The 23278-nt window shown below is 41.1% G+C and overlaps 1 protein-coding gene across 3 annotated transcripts in view; it reads right to left on the reverse strand.

The window, feature by feature from the left end:
• Nucleotides 1-234: 234 nt before the first annotated feature.
• The window catches only part of NR3C2 (nuclear receptor subfamily 3 group C member 2), a 190013-nt gene continuing 166969 nt past the window's right edge, over nucleotides 235-23278 (reverse strand). For all 3 annotated transcript variants that reach the window (XM_058802915.1, XM_058802914.1, XM_058802916.1), the window contains 3 exons: nucleotides 15986-16116; nucleotides 12261-12418; nucleotides 235-3984 (listed from right to left, as the gene is read on the reverse strand). In XM_058802915.1, coding sequence (XP_058658898.1) covers nucleotides 3829-3984; nucleotides 12261-12418; nucleotides 15986-16116 — 445 coding nt within the window. In that variant the 3' untranslated portion in view covers nucleotides 235-3828. The remainder of the gene's footprint in view (nucleotides 3985-12260; nucleotides 12419-15985; nucleotides 16117-23278) is intronic.

The raw sequence follows: 23278 nt of genomic DNA on the forward strand, positions 1-23278 counted from the left end.
GGGCTCTGGGCACCTGGTCTAGGGGAAGGTGTCCCTGCCCAAGGCTGGAGGTTGGAACTGGATGATCTTTAAGGTCCCTTCCAACCCAACCCACTCTTTGGTTGTGCACTGTTCCTGCACGAGCAGAAGGCTTGCCTCTAGGGATATCACTGCACCAGCAGCTAGCTGAGATTAAAATGCAAGAAATACTTGCAATCAAACCAGTTTAATTCATGTATATTTGTACAATTTGTATAAAAAAAAGGAAAAAAAAAGAAAAATAGGTACTTGCAGACATTAACATAAAGACCAAACAATATTTTCTATTTATTTAAAAAGCTTTAAACATACAGAAGCAAACCCCTAATTATAAATGCATCATTATGCATAGATTTTACTGTTTACACCATACTGCTGGCTGCTTTTTTCATCCAGGAATCTATTTAAACTCCAAGAATTCTTAAACATTCCTCTGAGCTTCCTGGCCTCAGAACTGCTGTCTGTCTTATCAAGTCATTGACCTCCAGCTGAAAACATTGCTCTAAAAAAAGTCAAATCTTTAATAAACAATTAAAAGTGCATTAACTGTAGAATTTTTTAATTTCATAAATGTTTAAACAAGTCAGTGAAAAACACCACCCTGTGAATTAGCTTTTTGCATGATTGATTGTAAAGTATCTTTTTAATAAGATTTTGATATTGCAAACTTAAGTCTTTTCTATTTTAGTCCGTGAAACTGCTCAGTGGCACGATGTGTAGTATTCCTGAAATACCCACTGCAGTACATTACACTATTTTACATTTTAACCGTGTATACAATGCTCTTGCTGCATATCCCTGTTCCTTCTTACAACAAAATAATTTAGCTCGATGAACAAAAGCCCACTTTCTAAAAGCTGTTATAGTTTGTCTTGTATTTTGCAGGAGACAAATGCCTATTTCATTCTAAACAAATTCAAAAGAACTTCCCGGTAGCTAAAAACTAGGGCTGGGTTTTGTGGTTTCTTTTTCTTTTTTCTGTACACAGGTTTAGATAAAAAAAGTGATGGCTATTCTGCTTAAGTGTCCTTGATAAGAGAATACTGCCTCTTACAACATCTATATCCAATTGTATCTATTACTTCAATGATGTCTAGCAAAAAAATAATAATCAATGAATGGTTTCATAAACAACAGGTGATTAAAGTAAAGGATTTATTATAATCTGCTTACAGTTGTTTGCAAAGACAGACATACGTTTTTGCATAAAGATATAAATTGCTTTTTAAAACTAATTTAGTGTGTTTAATTATATGAAGTTTCTGTGAATTATGAATTGTACCAAACCAAGATTAAAAGTAATAAGGTACAAAAATAGGAGCAAACAGACAACAATTTGGACTGGGACAGGCATTTAACAGTGAAGTGTAGAATATGGCTTTGCTATTTTAGTCAAGCAAAGTTACTCTGAGACAGAAAAGGAGGCAGTAACTTTGTTAATATAAAAAGCTGCTGCAGACTGTATTCACCCAGAACCTGGCTTTGAAATCTTCTATTTTAGACTTTAAAAAAAAAACTAAATGAATAGATGGATGTATGACTGTGTCTTTACTGTAAACAACCAGTCTGCATGCTGTATATCTCATGTTGGAAGTTTGGCTTTCATATTGCTGTGCAGGTCAGTATTTAAAGATCTGCCTATGAATTAGACTTCCAAAATGCAAATAATATATGTATGTATATATTTATATATAAAAAACCTCTCTGAATACAGTCTTTACAGATTTACCATTGCATAAGGCAGGTGTCATTTAAAAAGACAAGTAGCGTTGACTGTCTTCAGTGCACCACAGTGCACCTCCAAATTTGAGTTCAGAAAGGGTGTAGAATTCTTAATTCGACCACCATTGACAAGAAATGCTACATTCCAACCGGCCAAGGGACACACTATAGCTCAAAAATACCAGTGGCACCCAGAGAGAACACTACAGATTAGGACTCTGAAAAACTATTCTATTTAAACATGAGCATATGGTAGCAACAGTTGAGCCTCAGAAAAGTTCACCTGTCCTCTATTCTACTCCAAAATCTTGTAGTTGCTTATAAATTGTGAAATAGTGAAAATCACCTCAAAAATTCTCTTCTTTGCAGTCTTATTCTAGAGAAAACATTTTTGAGACAAAATCAGACCAACTGAGTTGAACTTGTAGTGTGAACATTTGTCTTCTTGGATGTATCCCGATTATTACAAAAATGCTTACAAAATTACAGACACTTTTAGTTTATCACTAAAAATTCTACTCAGCTTATCTGCCCTTATCATCCCTCACCATCCCTCTCACCAGTACAAATCTCCTTGATATACTTACTGTAATGATCTGCATGTTCCCTTCAGCATAACCAGAGATCAATCTCCCCCATCTGAAATAATAATCTGACCTTTTAAGATGTTTTATAGATCCAGTATTCAAAGGAAAAAAACAAAACCAAACAATCTGGGAAACCTTAGTAAAAAAAGAAAAATCATTCAACGTGTTGCTTGCCCCTGTTCCCCTGAGAGAGAAAGGGAATAGAGGGCAAGAACTCACTAGATCATTAGGCTGGCAAAAGCTTTGGAGAGAGACCATAATTTGTCTTGTTAAATGAAACCTTGGTAAAGTGGCAAAACAAACTGTGTAGTTTCCTACAGATATATGAAGCAGGAGTTCTAAGATGTGCTCAAGTCACATATGCTTGCAAGAGAGACAAAAGGGGAGGAAAATAGAGAGAGAAATAGAAAGGCTTAAAACACAACTGAAAAGGTTAAGCGTGGTTATTTACAACAGATACTGTAGGATGGTAAATTAGATATGATGCTAAAAAAGGCACAGCTTTCCCTTTCTTAAATACACTGTAAACGGTTCATTATGCATGCAGAACATTTCACTTTACAAAAAAATTACCTTGTTTGTTTAGACAAAGATAGTACTTAAATAGTCTCCAGCAAAATAGAGTTCTTTCAAAAATACTTTCCCATTCATCCTATTAACCATTAAAGATTTTTTTTGTCTCATTTACAAAAGTTCCTTACACCTTATTTCAGGTCCTTCACAATTTATACATACAGCAATGTACAGTACAGCAAAAGACTGCAAAAAATTATTTGTAAAGCCAGCACAATAGATACTATAAATTGATACCAGGGCATTTGTTTTTCACATCTTATCCTTTTGAATTAAATAGTAAATGGACACTTAACACAGTGTATATCATCTATGATGGGATAACATGGGATAACAAATGCCACAGGTGGGGATAACAGTATTCCACACCAAATGTTCTGTTATTACTTTACACGTTAGGGTTTGTGTTTGTGTATATATGTGTGTGTATATATATAGCTTTTGTTTGTAATTTTTTTTGGGTTTTTTTTGTTTTTTTTTTTTTTTACAAGAAAAGAATATTAATGCCCCATATTGACTTTACGTTTTATGTGCAAACCAAGGGTAAGCTTTAAAAAGTTCTCATTAGTTCTCGAACCCTTTTAAAACAAGCAAACAATACCAGAAACTACATGGCATATTTAAAACTCCATCTGTTAAAATATCAAAATCAAAGAGTTATTGACTAGATATGGCTTTTCATCCAGAGGAACAGGAACATTTTCTAAGTGTTTTAGGGTTATGGGGTAATTTCCAAACATCTAGGTCTTGCCAAATCCGAGTCAACTGCTTTCCATTCCCCCAAACCCTTCGTATGATTTTAGACTATTCAGAGACTGTTGAACAAGTGTAAAGAGCATGTTTAAAATATGGTTTCTTGGGTCCTTCATGGGTGTGGAATAACACAGGGAAACTTAAGGCAAAGTTCTTCCATTTAAGACATTTTCTATCACTTCCTGTGAAAGTACAGGGGCTTGGCATTCCCAGATTCCACCTTTGGTAGCTGGTCACTGATGATTTCCACCAGCATGGCTGGAAACTCTACTTTCAGTGCCTGAGACTCTCGGAAGGTGTAGAAGCAGAATTCCAATAAGTCACTAACAAGCTGAAATACAGAAAGAAACACTTTTTAGGAAAAACACCAATATTTTTGCACACAACAACAGCTTACTGATAATTGATTATTTCCAAGAAATACCATCTTACTCTGACCTGTCAGTCCATTTACAGGGGTTATAAAGCAAACAAAAGAACCCAAATGCCAAAGGGCTACTTGACTCATTAAAAATCAGCAAACTAGGGAAACCCAAGAGACCACAGATTTGATTTTTCAGCCTAGCTGCACTTTTCCTTTCACTAACAGCAACTGGCCACCACGAAAACTCCAGGTCTACAGAAATAAAGGCTTCTGCCCAGGGGGAAAAAATCAGCCATAAACTATTGTATCTCTCAGCTTCAGCCGGATACACATTCATTAAATCAGATTATTTGGTTAACTTCAGTGCATTCTCCAGGGCCCACAGCCTACAACTGCCAGAGCAGCTGATGTTTGCAGCTCAACAACACAACTGCTGCGTGACACGGTGGCATTTCAGGTTTTGCAGAGACACAGTCTACAGGTTTTTGGTGGCTGTGACCTAAACGCATCTCCTAAAGCCTTACAGTATGTTGGACCTTCCCAATCTTTAAGACATGTGAAGGAATGAAGTACATCCAGGTTTCAGTGAGTGTGTGAACTTCCAGTGCAGTTCACACACTGTTTTGTGATTGAAGGAAAGAGCCTCTGCTATTTGAAAATCTAAGTGTTAAATTAATTGTGATGCTTCATGTCCTTGCAGAGGACTTGAAACACTTCTGCTTGTGTAGTTTATCAAACATAAGTTTGTCATTTCAATTCTTACCATGCAGAATTGCAGTTTGCCATAAAGCCCCTGTTAAAGATAGAGCAAATAAAGGTGGACTTCTGGAAGGCAGAAAAGGAAATGAATAAAAAAATATGGGCAGCAACATTTCCATCCTGGAACACCATATCTTATTGCTCATTTTCAGGACTTTGACAGCTGCTCTTGCAAACATGTAAGCAGTTTATGAACAGCCCAGAGAAGTGCTGAGATCACTCAAACACATGACTTGCTGCTATTGAGCCCTACATGAGTCTGCTTGCTGGGGCTTAGGTCACTGCTGATGATCTGGCATGTCACGAAGCAACACTAATTAATTAAACAGATGCATGCTAAATAAGTAGCATAGACATAATCTGGTTTTCAAGGAAAAAATGCTGATGTTCAACGGTTCACTTTACCCATGAGGAGGAGGTTGTTACTGCATATCTCCTGTCCCAAAAATACTCTAAACAGCACAAAATCAAAGTGAAGGAAACTGTGTCTTGGTGTGATTGGCACTCCATCCTCCCTGCCTCTGGCATCAAACACCAGCCCTAAGCAAAGTAAGCCTTGACAATGACCCTGTGAATGTGCTCCTTTTCCTAAACTTTGTTCACATCACTGAATGTGAGAGGGGGTTGGGATCACTTCTGTCCCACTGCCTTCTGTGCAGCTTGAATTCCTACCTCATCACGTCTGTGTGGAGCCTCTGGATTCAGTGAGACAGGTCACAGGAAATCCTACCTAGAAACTACTAATGCTGACTTCTTTGCAACCTTTTAGTAGTACCGAGTACACATTTATGTCTGGTGAATATGCAGACAGGGAAAATGAAAAATAACACTAATGAAGGAAGCGTAATCGACTCTATTCCATAAAAAAGTCAGCAGTCCAGTGGGTGAAAACCAGCATGTGATCACAGGTACAATCGTAGCACAGCACTCTAAGAATCTCACCACAGAGGAGAATGGTTAAGTTTGCACAACAGTTTAAAAGAAAATCCCTAGAACCCTCCCCTCATGTCATACTTGGGTTGAAGCCCTAAGGATAATATATTTTCTATACCTAAGGATAATATATATTCTACACCTAAGGATAATGTATTTTCTACACCTATTTAGTCTGCTAAAAGTTTTGTTCCACTTTCTTAAGCTATCAGCTTTAACACACTTGACAAGAATCATCCACGTAAAGAAAAAGGGAGGACAGGGAAGCACGTGTGTCACACCTGTGACCCCACGTGTCACCAGGACCACGGGATTGCAGTCAGCATTCTTTTAAACTCCAGCCTTGAAAGCTGCGTGGCTTTTTGGCACTGGGAAAGCATTAATTTAAACTAAAGAGGAAAAATGTGGCAGAATTGAAAGCCAGCTCAGAAGTACGAAAATATAAACACTGTGCTAAGGTCAGACAGATAAAGCTGTGAGACCAAGAGCTGAGCCATGAGCAGGTTATTTTCTGCAGGTATGTTCCTGTGCATTTTCAAAAGCACCAGCCCCCTGCCAGCTCAGCAGCCTTGGCATGTGGATGCACTGAAAGGATGAAAAGCTCAAGTCCCACAGGCAATGTTAATTTTGAAATGTAAGTACTTGCTTCTGCATCCCAAACAACATTTATCTGATGGAGTTTTGATTTGTAACAGGTAAATAATTTAGATGGTCTTCTCCTTTAAAAGAGAATTTCCCTCTTCAGTAAGGATATCAAAAAGTTTGTTTTCTCTTGGAACACACAAGCTCTGTCTTTGCAGTGACTGTCACTGCAGGTGACAAGCAAGGTAACACGAGCTATCCAGGACCTCTGAACGTGCCTTATGAATTTCCTAGATCAAATATACTCCTGGTTGTTCTTTAAAGCCTTGTAAAATCCCTGCGCTCTCAGAACTCCTGACTACACTTTAGCTGACCACTCCTACCCTCCACTTCTGGTGGTTTATAGTGGAAAAGCTGGTGGAAAAGCTGGGAGCTCCCCCACTCCAGCAGTGTGACAGACAACTCCAATTTAGCAGTGAGAGTGAAAGCTCTGCTGTTTGCACAAGCAGTACAATGGTGACTAGAAACATCCTGGCTTCTACAATCTCAATTATTTCAGCTACTGAAGCACACTTCTGAAGACTTACAGCTTGGCAGTGCAGTTAAGGTCACAACTAAAACAATTCCCAATTCTCTCATCACCACCCCTGCAGTGCGCTGCGCTTCAAACATTTCCAGGGCTACAGCAGTCTTAGCAATTCTGATATTCTTACCTAATCAATTTTTGCATTTGCATGCTGTATTGAGCACCTCTGAGAAATAGGAGTATTAATCAAATGTAATTTTCTGTTATTAGGGTGGGGTGTGTATAAAATGGACTTTTTCATGCATACTGTTCTTCATAATTAAAAAAAATGAATCCTTTAATGAAGTCCCTGAAGTTAATACAGTTAAAGTGACCTTTGAGCACTTGCCCCATTTTTACAGCAAAAAGAATTTATTTTAGTTTGGAAATCTCACCATGATGCCTTTGCATTTCCAGAAATGGTAAGAACATTGGATTTGCAAGGGTGCACATTCCTGTGCTTCTTTTTCTCCAAATTCTCTCAGAATCTCTGAGTGTGGTATGAAAGCCCTCAGTCACTTCTCTATCAGGAGCATCTCTGTGATTAAGCCTACTGAGACAGCAATTAAGACAGCAGTAGGGTAACAACACAATGCTGAGTAATTTCTTCCTATTATTAGCTACAGCTATTACTGTCAGAAACTTCAATGTTCTCCTATATTAAAAAAAAAAAAAAAAGAAAAAAAAAAAGAAGACACTCCAAATTGCCTGTTTCTGTCCCTTTCACAAATGGGTCTCTGCCCACCTAGCTCCTTCCTCACCCAGCAGAGCCCTCGGTGAATTTAGGACTACTGTCCCTTCCTGCTTTTTCCACTTCATGCAGTGGATACAAAACTCCTGCTCCAACAACCAGGAAGGCTAAGGAAAACCACTGCCAAGCAGGTCTTGATTATTCCATTGCCACTACACTTGTTTTTACTCCCAGTCCTATGAAAATCCCATGATGTAAAATAATTATTACTCCAAGGGCTCAGGAAGGAAGTTATTCCCTCTGGGATGGCTTACAGGCTGATTCTTGGAGATCCATATGTCCTTTGGTTACTCACAGTGGCCAGTTCCTAGCTGCCTAGGAAATCCTGAACTCTGACCCAAGAGTAAAGCCTTGTAAAGCCTTCCACCATCACAAGGAGTACAAGGGAAGACCACGGGACAAAGCCTCTGGTTATACTTATGCAGAGAATTTGCCTCATGCTAGAAAGGAGTAAAAGGTGGATAAAATACATATGGATTAGGCACTAACAGTATCTGACAGAGCAAACATGGACCCTGGTTCTGCCTATTTATCTGACTGAAGAACTGCACTCACTTCTTCACGTTTCCTTTATAACCATGTGCACACACAAACCGCAGCACCTGACACCTGGACGTGCCACAGAAGAGCCTGAGTTCAACTCGTGTTCTGTGCCTGGAGGATGCACCCACAGCATCACACAGCAATGAAACATCCTCATCCCTTGGCCAGCACAAACTTTGAGCCAAGTGTCCCTTGCTCTTCAACAGTAGCGGGGTTCTTCCCCAACAAACACCAACAAATGTGAAGGAAGAGGGATCCAACCATCACCAACTGAGCAAGACAACTCTCAGAGTAGCTTCTGTCTACATTAGGGAGCTGGGAATCAATTTCTCACTTGACAGATGCATATTAGCTGCCACAACACACACCTGGCACACTCCCACATGGCTGCTGCTCTGGGAGTAGAGGCTGGATCTATCCTCTCACTAAAGAGAGAAAATGCTCACCCAGAGAATTCAGGCACTGGGACTGGAACGAGGCTCCAAACTGCTCATCATCTGTGGGACACAACTTGGGCACATCAGTAGCAGAAATAAGTGTACCCAAAGGTGTTGGTGACAGCTTTGTATCTGTGGGGTTAGGAACCTGCAGAGGCACATCTGCATCCAGCACACCATCCCGTGCAGCCCTGCCCCCGGAGGATCCGTGCCCTTATTCTCACTGTCAGCTCTTTCAGCGAGTGAAATCCTGGCGCTCTCAGCCTATGGAAAGATCCACCTCAGCTATAAAGTATTCCCTTCAGGAACCATAAAAAATTAATTATTCAGCAGCATGAGCCTTAAAGAATTTATTTTTCTTTGGCAGAAAATGTCAACAAGCAAATGACAGCGCAGGGCGCTGCCTTGCCAAGGGGAAGGTTCACATTAGGGTTTAATGTCATGGCATCGAAACAAAAGCCCTCTTCACTCAAAGCCTGTTTAGTATCAGCCAGATTGAAACCAAATTCAGCTTTTGTTCTACAAACTGCCTAACCATACACTACACAGTCTCTATATGAAACGAGGCCTGCCATGCAAGACACAGCCCTTCCTGCCAAAGCCAACAGGAGATGCTGAGGAGGATCCAGATGAAGTTTTTGATACCATGTGCAGGACATCTGTTTCTAATGTTCCTGAGGGTGTTTGTCAGGCACTTCACCTCCATCCAAGTGCTGCATGTGCATCTCTCCCTGAAATGCCCACGGCCATTCACAGGCACAAGACCAAAACTTTTGGAGTCTAGGTAGAGAGGAGCGCTGTCCTTGCTACACTGTGGTTCTTCAGGACATGATGCACATGAGACCCCCAAAATAAGAGAAATACAATCTCTACAAGAAGGAAATACAGGATCATAGGATCATTAAGTTTGGAAAAGACCTCTGAGATCACAGAGTCCAGCTGTTATCCCAGCACTGCCATGTTCACCACTAACCCACGGCTTCCCCACGGCACCATGCAGACAGAGCGTGGCAGGCAGGCTCCAGAGCCCAGCACAGGTGTGCACATGCACAAAACCCTCTTCATCTTGTCTGCCCGGGATGGCTTTCCATCTCTTATTTTTAAGGTGCTTTGAGGCTTTATGGATCATTAAATAAAGTTGCTGATGTTTTCAAATACTTAAGTGCCTGCCTGGCCTTCTTGAAAATTTCTTATTTCCTCAGCTTGGCACTTTTCTACCTGCACATATGTTTGCTGTGTGGATGAATGATTTAGCATACTGAGCAATGTAAAACCATCTTGTTTGGGTTTTCTTTTTCTTCCTCATATTATATAAGCCAAGCATACTGTAATTTGATATTTCCACACACTGTATTTCATATATTCCTCAGATAGATGTCTTTATAAATGAGGTTGATAAAAGCAAGTCTGGAGGTGCAAAGGAGCAGGGTTCTTTATTGCTTGCCCCCACACTCAGGTAAAGTGAATTCCATGAGTGATGAGATGCTGCTCTGCTCAGATGGACAAGCTGGATGCAGCAGGAGGGCTGAACAAGCATGGATTGTGCACCAGCCCCTTCAGGCTTGCACTGACAATGCCAATGCTGAGACTACAGCAGCATGTAAACATGGGGCCTCAGTTCCAGTTAGACTGCCCAGCACCAAATACATTCTGACCCTCTGAAATTATAATGGAATAAGTTAAAAATACACAGGTGACAGGTGAGGAAGCGTTCCTCCTAGACTAAGGAACCAAGCAGAAAATTTGCATTCACGTCGTTTGAACAGAGAAATTCTGCACTAACAGGCAGTGGGGAGAGAATATTAATTCTCACTTCTCATTAATATTATCACCAGTCTAAATTTATTCTGATGGATTTCAATAACCAAAAAGCAAAAAAAACCCCAAAAAAACGTTTTAAAGAGAAAAAATAAACAAGTGCCCTTGTTGAACAAGTCTCCAGCATCATCTCTGAAAGGAAGCACTGTTTGGAGACAATCGGCCTTTCTAACAGAGACTGCTGACAATGGGATTTTCTTTAAAAAGTCCTTTGACTATTAAAACAAAAGTAATGCAAAAATAGCTTAATTAAAAATTAAATAAAATGCAAGAGCAGCCTGCTTCCTCTGGTTAGTTCAGCTCCCAATGGTTAATGCTGTGTTTTGGAAAATGTCTGTAGGACATGGGAGTGCTCTCAGTAAGCACGAGCCTGTCATCCAGTCACCTTAACCACACAAACACTCCAATTTCAGCAACAAATCACATACTGCCTATCCTGAAGAGGATTGGAAAACTTCATAAATGCAGGGGTTTGTTATGCTGCCTCGAGGTTCAGATGTGAATTCTTGCAAATGATTTTATCACCCATCCCTTTTTTTTTTTTCCACTAAAACACTACAACTTCCTTTGCTGGCACTGAGCAAGTGAAACCTGATCTCTGAAAAATGAGCTATTACTGCAGTACTAATAATACTCCCCCTGCCTCCCACTAAGGTTTGCAATGTTTTAATGAACAACAGAACAATATTTGAAAAATAATTCCATATGTACATTCTGTAAACAGACCTGAGGTTCTTACACCGATATGACCTGAAGTGCACTGTACTGTACTGTCTCTGCAAAATGAAATTTGAGCACAAAGATGTGCATTTGTATGCAGGCTCTGAAAGCAAGCGCTGTAGCTTCTTCATGCAGCAAAGATCCTTCCCTAACCCCATCCCAGCCAGGATGGAGCAGGGCAGTTTTCTCCTTTGCCGCAGTTTGCCAGATTTTACTGGGAGGGTGGATGAACATGCTGAGAGCTCTCGTCTCATGCACCCAAACACAGCTAAAGGTCACTCTCACTGTCCCCAGGAGTCTCCCATCACTTGCTGCTCCATGGCACAGCTCTGGAGAGGATGGGTGCCAGCCTTGCTGGCCCAGGCAATGGGCTGGTCCCCAGGGAAATCTCAGGGGGCACTAGGAAAACCCTCAGCTTGAGGAGACCTTACCAGCTGGGTCACTTGTTTCCTCTGTAGAGGCTGCAGGCTCCCTCAGAGCAAGTTAAAGGAGATACAGCCCTGCTGCTGCAGAGGTAAATTTGGCACTTACCATTTACACTGGCTAGAACCAGGTCACTCTCAGCTAAATAGCTCAACATTATGGACACCCCCTCTGGAATCTACCACACCTACCACAAGCACTCTGTCACTGTGGGCAGAGGATCAGCAGCCCAGGTGCTTTGAGACCAAACCTTTAGTTTCCTGTGTCATTCATCACCCCTCACACCTGAGACATGTAAAACACCTTGTGCTGGAATAAGGCAGGGTGGCAGAAATAACCCAACAAGGAATCTTCCACTTGAAATTTCAAATAAAGCTTCAAACACCCAGGATGGTGTCAAGGACTCTGCATCTTTTAAAGTCATGATTACAAACCCAGCTGTACAAGATCAGCACATGAATTCCGTGTTTATTGGCACGTCAGGCACGTTGGATGTGTAACACACTAAACCTGAACCCTTCACCTTTATGACTTCTACTTTCTTATTTTAACTTCTTAAGTTCGTCTAACAACTTCTCTCAAATGTCCCTTTAAAAAGAATATGGCTGTTTTTTGTCTCCCTGTCAGTTAACACAATTAAAGACTATTTTTTTACCTTAAAGGAGAGATTTTTTGCTTAACTTTTCTGCGCTCCCTGAGGAGTTATACTTACATCATGCATGGAGTCAAGAAGTTTAGTCAGTTGGTAGAATCTCTGCCAGCTTTGCCCAGAGTTACTTGGACATTTAGTTACCATCTTCTTTAGTTCTTTAATGTAATTTGCCCTCATTTCTTCAAATGCAGCTTGGCTTTTGAGACCATCCTTGGGAACTGTCATTGAAAAGACAGTCTTAAATTAGTATTAACTGCATTGCTTATTCTTTTGATGTGCATACTTAAACAGTTACAGCAGTCAGCGGATGAAGGAATGAAACCTTTAAGCAAAGTCCGTAATTTTACAGACATTGGTGAGGGATCAACAACATCACACAGATTCTCAAGCGATTCAGGCATCCTCTCCAGATGTGTGATTGCAGGAGCTGTGGCAGAGGACAAGATAACATCTCAGAAATAGACACATGCTAGCCTCATGTCCAAACTGCTTTCAATACAATCCAACCACATAAAAACCAAGCAGATGGATCAAGGGTATTTTGTTAGAAGCTGAAAACGTGATTTATCATTCTTGAATGATTCCCCACACTTGGCAGAGGAGGAGAAGGTACAGAATCACAGCTGTTATCTGCAGAAATGCTAGACCAAGTGACACATTTTTATGCCATCAAGTAAGATCTAAAATTTCTTTGAATGTTAGCAAGCATCTGCATAGCATCTAGAACAAAACAGAGCCATTTTTCTGCACAGAACAGAAGTCTGTTTTCCAAACAGGCATCCTGACCCAGTGCTTGACCATGACAGACACTTGCAAGAATTTCTAGTGTCCTGTTGAAGTTTCTATCTGCCAAACAGAGACAGAATCATGATCATGGAATCATCATTTTATAAATGGGTCAGAAGTACAGTTTTCTGATACTTTTTATTGTGACCAATATCAGCAGGGCTGATTACAAAAGCAATACCCCGTTTCTTAATGGATTGCAAACACTCCTGCAGGTTCTGCCCCAAACAGGAATGGCTTATTAGGATCAGATGATGAAAACTCCAAAGGGATTATTAACAACATTACTCAAAATATTCTGAGGTTTAATATCCAAATTCATGAACACTGTTTAACCATCAAATGCGATTTTTTTCCTCTGTATCTCTTAGGCATAGTCCATAGAAGGAAAATAAAATATGGTCAGTACATGAGCGACTTTATTTCCTAGGTAAGTCAATAAACTATGTCAGATTAAGCTAAATGGGAAGTTACCTACTAAAATGAGAAAGGAGAAAATCATGATCTTCCCATTCAGCTTACCCTGACTTAACCTCTTGACAGAAACTCTTGTTCATACACTCCCTTCTCTTCTAAATCCTCTCAACTGCCCCCCACCCCACTGAAATCACATCAGAAGCATGTAACAACTGCCCTAAATAGCTCCAGAGTAGAAGCTTTAAGAAAAAGCATCAGTATCTACAAGGGCAATTTAGCAATGAGGAACAAGGAGGAGCTGTACCACCAAGGACTTGAGGCCACCAAGTGCTGGAAGGGGACACAAGGAAGAATCTTTAGAAAAAGCCTAGGAGGTTACACACCAGCCTGCCTGCTGTTTGGTAAATATTATATATTTATAGCACACAATCACAATATAAATATCATATGTTCATTTAATTTTCGAATTCTAGATGCAAACCCTCTCAGTCAGCTGACAGATAAAAGAAACTGTCTGGAACAAATCTACAAATTCAGTTCAAGGTGAATGAACACAGAGGCACCAATCAAGATAAGTAAAGCCATCAGAGCATGCTGTGGCCCTCACACAAAATGCACAGGCTTTACAGCTCCTTTAATATATACAGTGCTTACAGGCTGTTAGAGTCACTCTTTCTTTGTCTACTACTATGTATTTTACTGTTCTGTCTGAAAATTATTATACTATCACCCCAGCCAGATAATTAAGGAAGAAAGAAAGACCACAAATAAAGAGAACTCAAGCAAAACATGAAATTCTGGAGGTTTGCCCAGTGTTTCTGATTTTACTTATTAAATGCAGCAATACTGTTGGCAAGCTCCCAAAATCTATGGTCTGTGGAAAGCAAGAAAACAACTCAGTTGTAATGTGTGGTTTCTTCCACATGTAAATGGAGTGAAACTTCCTTGATGTGGTCGCCATGAAAGTTTCAGAATAACTTGTACTCTTTTCATCACATGATTCAATAAAAGAATTCAAATGAAAACAAACCTGGAGTTTTCTGTCATAAGACTGTAGCAAGGTGCAAGCACTCAAAACCAGGTTTGCTGCCCTTCACTTGACACTTTCTGGGTTTTATCATCACCTCCATTTCCATTTTGCTCTCCTTTTTCTCTCTCTCTAATGTAAATATCCCGATTTTCCCAAAACAAACAATTTTTAGCAGGTTTTCTAGTGACCATGATGTGCATTTGAAAGAGACCCAGCTCACTGAAATTAATTGGCCAGACTGATCTCACCTAACAGATTCTTGCAATAGCTCATTAGTTTACACTCTAGAGAGGGTAGAATAATAAATATTTGGCTTAAAGACATTTTGCTGCATTTTTAGAATGCCTTCAGGTTATTTTCCTAAAGATTCTTCCCCTTTAAGGCTGATTAAAATGCTGCAGAGGCAGATCTCCAATCCAGACACTCTCTCAAGAACATTTTGGGAGCCAAACCCTCCCTGAGCACATTGCTTCTGGAAACAGGAGGAGTGACAACCTTCAAAAAAAAGCCATTTACCCCTCAGGGCAAGCCTGGAGCACAGCCCCTCCCCACTGTTCCCGGTCCACTGGCTGACCATCTCCAGCCCTTGGTGGAGTGGGACCTGGGGTCAGACTCTGCAGGCCAGGACACAAAAGGATCCCCAAAAAGTGGTGTCTCTCCCAATCCCAGCAAGCTGGAACAGCTTCAGTTGGAAGAGGGAAGGGACGGAGATGGCTGAGCCCAAAAACTCACAGCCCCATGAGGTTTCTGTTAGAGGATCCAAATGCCCTCCAGCTCTGGCAGGAACTGCAGCCCCATGTCCCCCCTCAAAGGCAGGCACTTTAACCACAGAGCTGGCTTGTCATGGTGTCACCGAGCTGTTCCCCACAAAAAAGGAACAGGATTCCACAGAATAACATTTGCTTACAGGTTTACAGGCTGTTACTGATGGAAAAGTAATGTACAAACTGCCTGTGTGTTTATACAATTGCACTGGGACAGGTGGTTTTCAATACTTTCAGTAAGATAAGATCAAGAGATCTGCTAATTACTACACAGTGCTGTAACAAGCACCAAGATGTAATTTTGCGTCTTAAAACTCAAAGCATGATGCTCAAGAGAAAAAAAGGAAGCATGCACTGTCATTTATTAAACTTTCAGAAGCCTGTGGAAGTCACTTGGCATTACAACATCAACCTGCTCTGCAGAACAGGCAGTGCACATCTTTTCATTTTGAAGGTCACGTTGAGTCAGCCAAACCCTGGTGGCTTTGAATGCTTAGCAGAGATTTTCCCTCAATCCCCACAGCTGTGGCACTTGTCTGGCATGTCTGAGGTCCCTCTATGGAAAGGGGGGGGCCAAAGTCCTGTACCTGGCCACTCCTGTCCCTCCAGTGCTCATAACACACTCCAATTGCAAAGACACTTCCCATGCTAACTGCAGATAAACCCAGGCTTATTCCTGCGGCCCAGCTGGAAACAGTTTGGCTTTTTCCAAGTTGGTTAAACCACTGCATCTCTTTGTGAGCTGGAACATTTTCAAGCATTCCCACATAACCACGGACCCAACTCACCTGTGCTCAGGAGCAGCAGCACTTTCATGATGGTGTACTCCTCGAAGCTGAGCTGCAGGCGCACGAACTGCAGGCTGATCTGGTGCATGCCCTGGCACAGCTCGAACATCGCCGACTGGCGCATCCGCTCCCTGCGGAGACAGGGGAACAACACCCAGGGCCTGAGTACACACCAGGGAGAGCACAGCCTGCAGGGGCACCAATACACACCAGGGAGAGCACAGCCTGCAGGGGCATCACCCAGCACCACCCTGCAGGGATGGCTGAGCTCACCTCGCTACCCCGCAGACCACGGAAAAGGAACAGCAACGAAATCATTTGAGTTTTGTCACTGATGGGATTAGTGAAGCGGCAAAAGCGTTTTAAAATGTATTTGAATCGTCAGTGTTTGCTCAGCTCTGCCCTGGCTGATGGAAGCGTGCCTGCTGAAGAGGTCAGAGCTGGTGCAACAGGGGAACGAGCCTACACCCACTGAATGCATGCTCTAGGTGATACACTCCCCCATCAGGTGACATCTCCTGTTCAAACACTGAAATATTCAAAAAACGTGGTTTTTTTTTCCCAAACTAGTAATCTAAAAAAATCTGGAATAAAGGAATATGTAAAAAAAATGAACTTGTTCATTAATACAGACTTCCGCTTGTTAAATCGTAAAATAATTAGGATACGTGACTTGTATCTTTAAATATACTTTCATAAATTTCACTTCAGACCTTGTCTCTCTTCTCTGAAGAGAGAAGCTAACCTATCTTGCTCAAGTTCCAGGCAGAATTAGTTATAATTTTGCTAAATTTTTGAAGCTGCCATCTCAAATCACAACAGCTAAAGAAAAGTGTCATTGAGAGTTGGTTGTCTCAGCAAAAACTGTGATATATATATATATATATATATATATGTGTGTGTGTGTGTGTGTGTGTGTGTGTCTGCAGGTATGGAGACAAGGCCCTATAATTGTTCCATGGACACTACTCCTCTTTTTTTCAGTTGCTCAAAACCAATTGTCTGTATTTCTTCTAACAAATTTTTGTATAATTGGGGAATTGGATGAAGTTCAGCTCATTATTTTAACCAAGCAAATGCTTTTTCAAATATACAAATTGGCTGGTGAAAGAGAAGAATCATACTGTGTGCAAACAAAGACTGACATAATCTTCCTGGTGTTTTATTGCACTGCTGCCAGAGCAATTTCATTTTCCTCTTTAATACTAATAAAGCGGACTCCCCATTGTTAGATGGGCTCTGCACTTTTCCCCTGCTCCACCCTCTTTTCTTGTGACTAAGAACTTCCAGCTTCTTTTTTTTTTTCTAATTACATTTAATAGTAGGAGTAATGCCATACGTATTTGTTTTTATTATGCATCATGGACTGCTCCCAGGAGGCTCTGAGGGATACACACCAAACTCAAAAGGCAAATGATTAATAAAGGACATTTGTATTTTAAATTCTACATGTTGAAGTGTATCTCAGCTGGCCAGAGACAGCAGCACTCCAAGTAAGAGCCATCTATGACATCCATCATTACTTTTGCAGGACACCAAGGTTTGTTCCTGTTCCTCCAGACTGAGAATATAAAAGCCACTGCCACCATCCCTGTGTTTGACCTCTACAGAGAGAAGTGACAGATTTTTCATCAGATACCAGAAGCCACACAGCAAGAAAAGTAAAACATTATAATGTTTTGTCTCAGGTTTCTTATGCCTTTTTTTTAGTGACAAAACACTCTTTGTGTGAATTAACTGTAAAAGTGTTGATTCAAAAACTCGATTTTTTACATTACATTGCCCTTTTTCTGACATCCAAATTTTTCTGCCTTTTGCTTTTCTTTGTACTTGTTTTGCTTATATGAGATTGCCTAAATAGAAGAATTTCAGTTATAATCAGGGTTTTTTTTTGTTAGTTATTTCTTTCTGTCTTTTAAATATTCATTTTGTTATCTACTTACAAATATTGATCTGTAGGCTTACCCTCATGGAAAACCTGATGGCATTGTTTGTAGCGAGATAAAAAGATGCACAGAATGAGTTACTAAGTGATTTTTTTAATATACAGCAAACACATTATTTGAAATCAGTCTGCCACCTGAAAAATCAATTAAGTTGATTTATTACTTATTTACAAAATATTACCAACTAAAAATTATGTTAGTTAATTCATGACTCTGTTTAATGAAAGATAAGCACTTTGTGGGAGTTTTGGTAGTCAACTTTGTATTTGGTTTTCAACCCCACACTGGGTAGAACAAGAGGGTACAGAGCTTTTGAAAAATTCGGATGCTGACATTATAGATATCCAATACCTTGAGAGCAGCAACAAAATAAAGCAACAGAAATATGATAAAAGTGAAGAGGCACAGAGAAATTAAGGCATGTCAGCATAACATGAGCAAAGTAATTTTTTTCCTCACCAAACACATCAGCTAAGAATAAATGCCATCAAGTAATCACAAATGCCTTTACTATCACAAGGAAAAATTAAAATGTAAAAAAAAGGAGGGATAAAAAAAAGGCAAATCCCATCCAGCCAAACCCACCTCTGACACAGCTCCTGAAGCTCTCAACATGAAAAATGGAGGATATGAAGATCAGGAATATAAGGGCACATATCTTCATGGGGACATTTAAGAAGGTAAGTACATTTAAGTAACAAAAAGCGTGGAGCCAAAGCTCTGAATCCGCTGTTTGGATTCGCATTCAGATACATTCATTCATTCGCATTAGCTCAGTTCAGCTTAATCCTCCTTCATAATAATGCGCTTTAAACTTTACACCTTAAGTTAATCCATCTTAAGTTCCCCGAGTGTCTCCTTACAGGCTTAAAGTAATGCCCAGCTCACATTTTGTCTGACCTTTCCTGCAGCCCTGTGGATGGCCAGGGAGTCCAGACATTCCCACTGCTGCCACCAGCCATTCCCACTGCCACCAGCCATTCCCACCATTATCAGCCATTCCCACTGCTGCCACCAGCCATTCCCACCACTGCCACCAGCCATTCCCACTTCTGCCACCAGCCATTCCCACCATTATCAGCCATTCCCACCACTGCCACCAGCCATTCCCACATTAATCAGCCATTCCTACTTCTGCCACCAGCCATTCCCACCATTATCAGCCATTCCCACTTCTGCCACCAGCCATTCCCACCATTATCAGCCATTCCCACCACTGCCACCAGCCATTCCCACATTAATCAGCCATTCCTACTTCTGCCACCAGCCATTCCCACCGTTATCAGCCATTCCCACTGCTGCCACCAGCCAATCCCACCACTGCCAGCTAATCCCACTGCTTCCACCAGCCATTCCCACCATTATCAGCCATTCCCACCACTGCCACCAGCCATTCCCACATTAATCAGCCATTCCTACTTCTGCCACCAGCCATTCCCATTGTTACCAGCCATTCCCACTGCTGCCACCAGCCTGTTTCCACTGCTCTGCCCAATTGCCACTGGAGCCACGCAGCTACAACAGATATGTAGGATTTGACCAGTCCCCCAGGAGAGCAGGGATGGTTTGAGACATTTAAGACAAGGGATCCTAAATACCAAACCAGCCATATATCTCATAATACTCTTATGTGATCTCCACAGAAACCAGGCAGCCACATCAGAACCTGTGAAACTGCAGGCAGGCTGAAGAGAAACAGCTTGTTATGAATAAGTAACTCATCATTTATTAAGTCATCATGAGGCCCAGTATCATAAATCTCCTCGCTGAGGATGGAAACTGCAACTCAACTGACCATAACCAAAAAGAGGAACCCATGCGGCAAGAAATATTCACTGACAGGCGAAGCTCAGCCCCAAACCAAACCTGATACCAGGTTTTATTTACTTTCTCATGGGTACTATTCAAAGCTGCTGCATAAGGCATCTTCCCAAATTAGACAGAGAAGTGAATAAAGGGAAGGCTATGGTGGGTGTGTTGAGGTTTCATCAGGACTTAAGTGACTTGCTGATAATCCCAAGAAAATATTGGCCAAGGCATCATCCCCTTTCACAACACCTCAGAGGAACAAATATGTACCTGAGTTAGTCCCTAGGCCTCTGCAGCCCAGAAAATACTTAGGAAAAGACCAATAAATATTTGCAGCAAACTCTGATGTCAAAGATAGTTGTTGTGTCTTCTGATTTCATGCTTTTTACCACTGTAAGAACTATTTCCAACTTTACAACCAAGAGCCTTTCCCTTGCTAGACTAAAACCTGTATCCATTTGAAGTTTGCCCACCAATAAAACTGATTTTAGGCACCTTCAGAAAGCACTTCTCACTGTAACAAAACCAAAACAAACAACCAATCAAACAAATGCAGCCCAACAAGAAAACCTGCCAAAGGCCTGAAAGTCAAAACCTGTTTGGAAGCCTCCAAAACCAAGGCATGCTTTCCCTCATGCCAAAAGAAGTCAGTTTGAACTTGACAGAAGAGAGGAGTAAAAACATCACCAGACACCTTGAGGGCAAGGCAGAGCTACTGAGAATAAAGAGGGGAAAAGACTAGGACATGGCATTACAGAAACCCCTGCTCAGTGGCTCAAACCCTCTAATCATAAAAAGCCCTTGGCCTGGATTATTTTACCTGCCTTAGGAAGGCATTCTGACTGGAAGAAGTTTTGAGGTTCTTGGGAAAAGAAAAAAACAAACATACTATTGTCACAACTCTTAATTGTCTCTTGAGGGAGTATTCTGCTCCAACAGTGGTGACAGAATGCCACGACCTGAATAAATTCTTCCATGCAAAGGGGCAGGAAACACTGAGCATCCCTCTGGCTCAATGGACTGCACCCAGACACCTGTGTCCCATCTTGAAGCCATTAAAAATGCCACTGAAGTCACCCGTACTGGAGCAGCCTCATTAAATTAACACACTGATCAAAATCCAAGCCAAAATGCAAGCAGGATTCAGGCAAAATTCAATTATGACTTTTCATTCAGTACTTATTTTTTATTCAGCACTTTCTAATCTCTGCTTAGTCTGCAAGCCACAGCAGAAAGATACAAAACCTCTTTCCTCCAACACTTTGACTCCTAAAGCAAAGCTTTAGAATCATCTCCTTCCAGGGAGCCAAATTGCCTATTACTTTGCACCAATTTGGGCACTGCCAAACCCAGGACAAAATAATGACTGGACCCAGGACCACCAGCATGAACACTGATAATCAGACAAGGAAGATAGTTTCACATTAAAACAGATCTAGAGACATTAAGCTGCTATTTTTTGGCCTTTAGCCACCCAGGCAATTGGTAATTTTTAAATTCAACTTGCCAATTTTAAACTGAACTTATAGAAGTCAAGTCTGAAAATTAGTTTTCTCACAAGAAAATCATCATGGTGACCCTAGAGAATACCATCCCGGATAAGCGATACTAAGGAATTCAGAGCTGCTTTAAAGTTCCAGCCAAGTGTCCTCCTGTTATATGCCTATCAACGAAGGAATTGGCAACAGCCCATGGATAATGATTGCCAAAGGAGAGTTTCAGCTCTCAATCACTAGCAGAGAACTTGTGATAAAATCCAACTTAATAATCACCCAGTTATGTAACCCTAAAATCCCAAGCACATCAATAGCAAAAAACCCCAAGTATATGCTGGTATTAACAGTTAATTATGCACTTAGGAGAATGCTGATACCAAATACTCTCTTTCGGTTAGCATTTGCATTTCAAAAGAGACAAATCACAGTTTTAAATGAGAAAATACATAATTATGCCTTTACCAAAATGCTTTTTCAATAACACATTCAATAAGTGATGATAATGTACACATGGCAATAAATACCCCATTTCAAAGTTCATCAGAGAAAGGTACTGAGAGCCAGAAAAGGTGCCCATTAGGTATTGTTTTATACATCCATTCCGCCAGGGCTCATTGTCACTTGCAGTGGTTCATCAACAAAATTACTGCTATATTCCACATGCAGCAGCAATTCTCCTTTTATGCCAACAATGCCTCAAAAATTAAGACTTTGCTCATGCTGTCACGCAAAGCCTGGCATTTTCTGGAAGTCGACTGAGGCACATCTTCCTCTCATGCCAGTTTAGAAAAAAGACTTCCTAATTTTTCTTTCGCTCATATTTAACTCTAGAGGGGAAGTAGCAGAAGCAAGCACTGTGCATGTGAGAGGCATTTGGAGATGCCAGCAAACAGCTCATTGTGTGCAGGAAGATTAAAGCAGCACCACATTCAGACACAACTGCAAGGAACAAATCTCTGTTCTAAGACATTGACAGAAGTAAAAAGAAACCCTCCCAAAAAGCTTGTGGATGTCCCAAAATCATGCTGGGACAATACCAGGAGAGCATAATTATGGTCTATGCTAAATGTAAAGTCCTTGGACAAGTCTTTGTACTAAAGTTGTAAAAACTAACACTCAGATTCTTTTGAAATGATCACAAGCTGGCAATCTGCCAGAATATCCACTGGGCCAACTGATGAGCAAGATGAAAGTGAAGCATTTGAGAAAGATCAGTAAAGTTAAATAAAATCTTTGCATCAGTGCTCTCTGTAGAGGAGCCCAGTAAGGGCTCTCCCTTTTCAGTAAGCAAGTGTGAGAAATAGTTTCAGATTCAAGCGCAAGTGGAAGAGGGTTTATGAGGAAAAAAAAAAATACAGTAAAATGAATAGTAATAAATCACCAAGACCAGATGGCATCCATCCACGAGCTGTAAAGTAACTTAAATATGGAATTGCTGAACTACTAACTGTGCTGTACAGCTTATTGCTTAAATTGCCCTTATAAAAGTCGTGGAAGGCGACAAACGTGACTGATTTCTTAAAATGGGTCTGAGGGTGGGAAGGGAGCACTGGAGACCAGAGGCTAGTAAGCTCCAGTTCTATATCGAGCAAAACCATTGAAAGAGGAGCATGAATTGATAAACAAACATGCTGTAAGGGAAGAAAGCACAACTCTGGTGGAGAGGTCACGTCTCACGAATCTGAGAGGGCACTCTGGTGATAGCACGAGGACACTCTGGTGGATCTGCACGATGGAAATGCTTTGCACATGCCAGGTCTAGCTGCATCCCACAGCCATATGGGGTGAGACCTAAGCAAACACCAACCCTCTCCTCCTCCTCCTCCTCCTCTCCCCTGCCCTGGTTTCCACACAAAGGAAACTGGGGCATGCAGCTTGGGTACGGGCGCTAATAAATTCTGTCAGCGAGCCAGCGTGGGTAATTACTGGTCTAGGACCTGCACACAGCCTTGCATCAGGAGGTATGGAAAGATGCAATCACGGCAGGGTTGGATTTTAAAGCTATTAAAAAGATCTCCTGGAAGCTCTTAAAGAGAGCTTGG

The sequence above is a fragment of the Ammospiza caudacuta genome, chromosome 4 (assembly GCF_027887145.1).
Source record: "Ammospiza caudacuta isolate bAmmCau1 chromosome 4, bAmmCau1.pri, whole genome shotgun sequence".
In the NCBI taxonomy this organism is placed as follows: domain Eukaryota; kingdom Metazoa; phylum Chordata; class Aves; order Passeriformes; family Passerellidae; genus Ammospiza; species Ammospiza caudacuta.